General features: G+C 48.9%; 1 protein-coding gene across 1 annotated transcript in view; it reads left to right on the forward strand.

Annotated features, from left to right (window-relative positions):
• The window catches only part of SLIT3 (slit guidance ligand 3), a 593860-nt gene extending 587738 nt beyond the window's left edge, over positions 1-6122 (forward strand). The window contains exons 37-38 of the mRNA XM_029941248.1: positions 1108-1180; positions 1535-6122. Of these exons, the coding sequence (XP_029797108.1) occupies positions 1108-1180; positions 1535-1884 (423 nt within the window). The 3' untranslated portion in view covers positions 1885-6122. The remainder of the gene's footprint in view (positions 1-1107; positions 1181-1534) is intronic.
• Positions 6123-6453: the final 331 nt, after the last annotated feature.

The raw sequence follows: 6453 nt of genomic DNA on the forward strand, positions 1-6453 counted from the left end.
GGGGGGGGGGGGGGGGGGGGGGGGGGGGGGGGGGGGGGGGGGGGGGGGGGGGGGGGGGGGACCTGAGGAGGATGCAGGGGTCAGAACTAGGCTCCAGATCCAGACTGCTGAAGTTCCGAGGCTGAGTGACCCTTGTAAGCTGCTTTCTAGAGAAGCCTCTGTTCCTTCAGTTTGAAGGTGGGGGCAGTCCCCTACATTGCTGCAGCAGTTGTCCATTGCTGTGTAACAAATTATCCCCTGACCCTCCTTCCTCTCCCCTCAGCGGCCCCAGCCCTGTAGTGTTTTTAAGAGACAGAGTGCAAGTGGGGGAGGGGCAGAGAGGGAGACACAGAATCAGGCTCCGAGCTCTCTCACAAACCACGAGATAGTGACCAGAGCCGAAGTCAGATGCCTAACTGAGCCACCCAGGAGCCCTGTAGTGTGCTAATTTTGAAGTAAACTCAAGAACAGGAAAATGAGAACTAGATTGCATTAGAATCCAAACCTACCTCGCCTTGGAGGGTTAGCTTCCTACATGAAAATGAAGTCTTACTTCCTGTCGCTAAGGGACTCTTCCACATTTATATCTAATTGAAATACTATTTTCAACCCAAACTGATGACTTTTTATAATTTTTATTACATAATGTATTTTGAAATAATGTGATTTAACAGAAAAATTGCCAGAATAGCACAACTCTAACATTCCCTTCACCAGATTGCCCAATTAACATGTAGCCACATCTGCTCCCGCCCCAACCACACTACACACACATGCACTCGTACACTCATTATCTTGTCACAATCTCATAATTTAGAAGAATTATATCATGCTTACCAAAATTCATTAAAATGCACGAAGCCCTTTCTCATTCGCAGTCTCCTCGGAGGCTCATAACCTGTGAGGCATAGGAAGGACAGGGAACGAGTCACCATTTCCAGACAGGGCACAGGTCCAGGGGCAGCGAGGGTTTGCGCACGGCTGCACGGCCGGGGGGCCAAGCTCTCAGCACAGCACGTCTTCCCCAGTGCCTCGCTCCAGCCCTGGGGCAGCGCAGTCGTAGTCGGAGGTGAAAATCCAAGCCAATATCGGGTTAACTCCGGTCCTCAATTCAGATCTGCCCTCCAGGGGCACTTCCCAGAGCCACGCCCTCAGGCCTTCTGCTCCCGCATAGCACCCACCTCAGTTTATCATTACAAAAGTAATCACTAAAGTAAACGGAGCTGACACTACATCAGTGGGAACCTGGGCAAACCAGAGCCTTCCTGGTTTTCAACGAAGCCAGAAATCCCAATAATTGGTTACAATTAAATGAATGTCACCATTTTAAGTCGAGGTGGTACATCAAAACGGGCATGGGATTTAGCTCATAATCTATTGCCTGGCCACATCTAGGTTGGTCTTGGAGCTCCCTGAAGGAAAGGACGGGGCCTGATTTTGTCACCAGTAGAGCCTCAGGGCTTAGTCATAAATCTAGTAGAGAGCCTGGCCTAGGAAAGGCTGTGGAATCACTGGGTGGGTTCGCGGGTGGGGAGGCGGAGGGATGAGTGAAGAGGTTCAAATGGTCTTCACACCACAAGTGTTCCCACACAGCCTACCCAGGAACTGGCCCTGGCCTGCCGTCCGTGCCCCCAGTGCCCTGTGACCTTACCTCTTCTGCCCTCTGCAGAGAGCCTGTGCCTGGGGGAGATGGTCCGAGAGGTGATCCGCCGCCAGAAAGGCTATGCGTCCTGCGCCACGGCCTCCAAAGTGCCAGTGATGGAGTGTCGCGGGGGCTGCGGGCCGCAGTGCTGCCGGCCCACCCGCAGCAAGCGGCGGAAATACGTCTTCCAGTGCACCGACGGCTCCTCGTTCGTGGAGGAGGTGGAGAGACACTTGGAGTGTGGCTGCCGCGCGTGTTCCTAAGGCCCTCCCCACCCCCTGCCCCCCACCTCTCAGACTCCAGCTTCGTGGGGCTTCGACAGCCACATGGGACGCTTGGAGACTCAAGGTGAAGTGGACGCTGGAGAGGAAGAAGAGAATATTAAGTATATTGTAAAATAAACAAAAAATAGAACTTATTTTTATTATGGAAAGTGACTATTTTCATCTTTTATTATATAAATATATCACACCATCTGAGTATATGTACCATATAGTGAGTTATTTTTACCAAGTCTTGTGTATTTGTCGTGTTTTTATAAACAGCTGTTAAAAATTTTAAGGAAAAAAAGACTAATAAAAATGTTTTAAAACAAAAGGATAAGAATAAAGAAGTGATAGCCTGTCCCAGGAGGAAGAAGGAAACAGTATCACGTGGGCAGAAATACCAAGACCTGCTTACTAAGCTCAGGAAAAGGACTAAGAGGAAGAGAAGGAAAAGATTTTTCTTTGTTTCTTCTTATCTTTGATGACTGTTTTGTCTTTCCTCAAAGCACCCAGCGTTTAAGTCCTGGTTGCCCAGGCCCATCCTTCCAGGACAAGCTTCTGCACCCCGGCTGCCTTCTGCTTGTGGTCAGTGCCCCTGCCTGCCCCAGGCCACCAGCGGGGTCTGAGCCCCTTCTCCCTCCTGGCCAGCCCTGGCTTCGGCCACAGGCTTCCATCTGAGCCTGTCTTGCCAAATTTTAAAACACCTCCTCTTTTCCTGACCCTCTCCGGGTGAGTTAAGGGAAGAAGGGGTATGGCCGTCCTTCCTCAGGCCCCAGCCACTGGCCAATCCTTTGGAAAGTTGTGCACCATCCTCTTCCCTCCGGTTTCCCATGAATTTCATATTAGAATGCAGCACTGGGAGAGCAGGCAGCCAGGAGACCAGCATGCCCTCAGCCCTGGTAGGAGGCCGACTCTGGGAAGTTCTTGGGGGACCTTCCTGTGGGACAGACAAGCCTCTGCCACCAGGTCCTCCAGACCACCATCATATGGATGACAAGTCCTTGCCCATCTGTGACACTTCCCAACACATATCCATACCTCACCGTATTTTATCCATAAGGACCAAGCCGTACAGCCCCATTTCACAGACAAGGAAACTGAAGCCTCCCTCAAACTCTGGATCTTGTCTTAAGCCATATATCTGATAAGTAGAAGAGCCAGCGTTAAGATTCTAGATTCCTTCTCCAGAATGGTGTAAAGAGATTCAGGTAGTTTAAGTTCATCAGACAAGCTGTACCAGGAAAAGAAAGTAGATGTTCTTTACTGCTATTTATCCTGTTCATGTTCATTCCTCGTACTGTTCCCCCAGTGTCCACAAAGGTTCTAAACAGAGTTCAAGGAGAACAAAGGCAGCCCACCTGATGGAGACTTACCCTGGTCTCTCTCCACTCAGTCTAATGCAGACAGCTCCAGGCCTCAGCTCCTTCTCACTCATTCCTCCTCCTCCCTGCAAGCCTCCCTTGCAGAAGTGTCAGGGAGGAGGGTGTGGGCCTCAGACGCCCTTCTAGCATAGAGTGTCCCCCGTGGAGCCTAGTGGGTCTGTGAGGACCATCCATAGGCCAAAGTCTCCAAGAATGAGGAGGGAGAAAAAAAAAAAAAGGATGGAAGAGCACAAGGCAAGTGGCAAATAAGGAAGGAAGGAAAAAGAGAAAGAAGGGGTGGGGAGGGAAGAGAGAGGGAGAGATATGCATACTTACATTATGTTCCAGGTACTTGGTGTACCTTATGGTGGATTTGTTTCAAATACTACTAGATTCATTTAGTACTTACCACATTATACATCAGATACCATTCTAATTTATATATATATTATATATATACATAAATATATATATAATGATATTCACTTAATTCTCAAAACAACCCTGCAGCAAAGACATTTACTAACCCATTTTCCAGTTGAGTAAGTTGAGACACAGAGAAGTTCAGAAACTTGCACAAGAGCAGGCACCTTATAAATTGTAGAGCCAGGATTTGGGCACAAGTAGCCTAACTCCAGAACTCACTCCTCATGGGAAAGAAACCTCTGCCTTTAAGAATCCTACCATCCAGGGCAAAAACAATCATGGGACAACTGCTTTATTATAGGAGTTCCCCAATGGCAATATAAACCAGGGAAGTGGCTGTCCAGAGTAGGAAATCTCCAGTCCTGGATCTGTAAGGATGAGCAGGCGTTTGCCAGGAAGGTGAGAAAGGGAAGGCCAGGCCTGTTAAAAAGCAGTGAAACAGGAAAAGACCCACTATGCCAGGGGAACACTCAGCGGTCCAAGGGGGCAGAAGGGTGGGGTGCACACTGGGGAGTACGAGTCAGTGGGGAAGACAAGAAGGCAGTGGTTCAACCACTGAGAGCTGTATGTGGCGGGCTAGAACGCAGGGGCGCAGTGGGGTTTTTGAGCAGGGGGGGAAGCAAGACGTGCTCTGTTTTAAGAAGAGAACCGGGGGACACCCAGAACGGCTTGGGGGCTCCCGGTTCAGTTTGCTGTGGCTGAACAGTGCTGATTTCCAGGTGGGGCCCCAAACTTTCGGGCTCAAAAGTTCTGTACTGAGATCTACCCAACACCCTGCCCTACCCCTCACCCTATGCCGACAGCCCACCCCACCCAGGCAGATAAACCCTTAGCTTATCCTACCACCAACGCTCCTAACTGGCCTCTCTCCATATTGACATGAAGCCTACCAAGCCTGCCATCTTGGGAGCCCTGCCCCAGGGTCCCTGACTTTCTGGGAGGACTCTCCAGGCTACCAGCTTTCCCTCTGGCTCCCCCAGTGAACCAAGGCCTGCCTCTGCCAATTATGCCCTGGGCCCAATCCTGAATCCGGCAGCAGTCAGCCAACACAGCCAAAAAGGACCAGGTTCTTAGTGTAGCTTGAGGGGGATTTTGAGCCTTCCCCTCCATTTTGGGAACCCTGACTTTATGAAATGCCTAATGCAAGATCATTAAGAAAATTCTCCCCAAAAGGAAGTTTTTCTAACAAATAGAGATTAATACTCTTATTTCAATGGCTGAATTCTAGAAAAAGTCCCACAGGGCAAAAAAAAGTTCAGTGAGGTAATCTGCATGCTTAAAGGTATGGTTCAATGTTTGTGTGTAGGTACGTGCACATGTGAAAAGGGGGCTTGGGCTCTGTTTCCCCCTGAGCAGGAATCAGGGAAAAAAAAAAAAAGGGAGAATCCCTTTGACTCAACTAAGAGACCCTAAAATGGCTGATGAGATGATGTATTTAAAAGTTCTTTGTAAAATGTAAACTAAAAACCTTTATGTAAGATGTTATGACTATTGTTGTTGCTATTATTGACATGCCAACAGGCGCGTGTAGAAGATGCCTTTGCCTTTTCAATTTCAGAAAGGAACCAGAGTCTGACACTTCAGAGAAGAGGACAAGGAAGAGAGGGACAAGGAAAGGGCAGGAGATTTCCGAGGGCCAGAGAAAGAGGGAGAAATCCCCCAGAATGACCCTTAGGAACCCTGGAGCGGCCAGGATGGGGCTGGAGCTAACCTTGCCTTCCACCACATACAAAGCTACCATCAGATTGAACCCTAAGGCCCAGCAGGGGTTTTGACTTTGCTGGGAGAAGCCCCAAGCGTAATGGGCCTGCCCCTCAAAACTCACAGGGTCTCAGTATTAGAGCTGAAGGAACCTGAGAGAATCCCTGATGAGTGGTAAACCCAAGAATCAGAGAAATGGAAGGTCTAAACCAGAGACCAAGGTCACCTAACAAATTAACACCAGAAGCAAGAAGAGACCCTGGTGTCCACCCAGGCCATCATTCTTCTTGCTGCTCCACCATGGGCATCCAGGAGGACTGAAATTTGAGAAAGACCCTGTGAGGCCAGGAAAATATCCTCCTCCCTTCCCCGACCATGCACTCAGATGGCTGGGAAGCTGGGCCATGGCCTGGTTTGGTGACACTTACCCATATGTTCCAGTCTGGATTAGTGCCAAAGGAAATGCTCTGGGAAAGTTGATGAGAGATGCCAGCTAGCCAGAACAAGCAAAGACAGAATTGGGCATTTGGCAAAGCTTATTTCTCTAACTCAACAATAGGTTCTAAGAGGAAAAGTTTTTAAGATGTTTTTAAAAACAATGTTATAGTGCCACTTCACTGCTACGGGATAAATAATGTACATTTTTTTTTATTCAATAGACTGTCGTATTCTGATGTCATTAAAATAAATGGATGAGTCACAGGAGAGCTCTCAGATGCTCTTGTGAATACCAGAAGTTCAGGCCTACTCCCTGGTGTGTGTTTTATTTTTACTCCTGACCTTCACTCCCTGGGGCAAAGTTTACTGTAATTCATGGGGTTTGGGCAAGTCTGGTGTGGAGTTAGTGGAAACAATTGGTTTCTTGAAGCATGAAGTGGGGGAAAAAGAGATCCAGAGTTCCCAAGAGACGTGGGAGAGAAGGCCCAACACATTGCTTAAGGTCTGCAGGGCATGTGATGTGTATGGTCACAGACTGACTGCCAAGGGTCATGGGGAAAGATGCCGCTCCAGTGCAGAGAACGCTTATATAGATGTGGAGGAAGAGCTGTCCTGGGCACTCCAATGCCTAATTAAATCC

The sequence above is a fragment of the Suricata suricatta genome, chromosome 6, assembly GCF_006229205.1.
Source record: "Suricata suricatta isolate VVHF042 chromosome 6, meerkat_22Aug2017_6uvM2_HiC, whole genome shotgun sequence".
NCBI classification, from domain to species: domain Eukaryota; kingdom Metazoa; phylum Chordata; class Mammalia; order Carnivora; family Herpestidae; genus Suricata; species Suricata suricatta.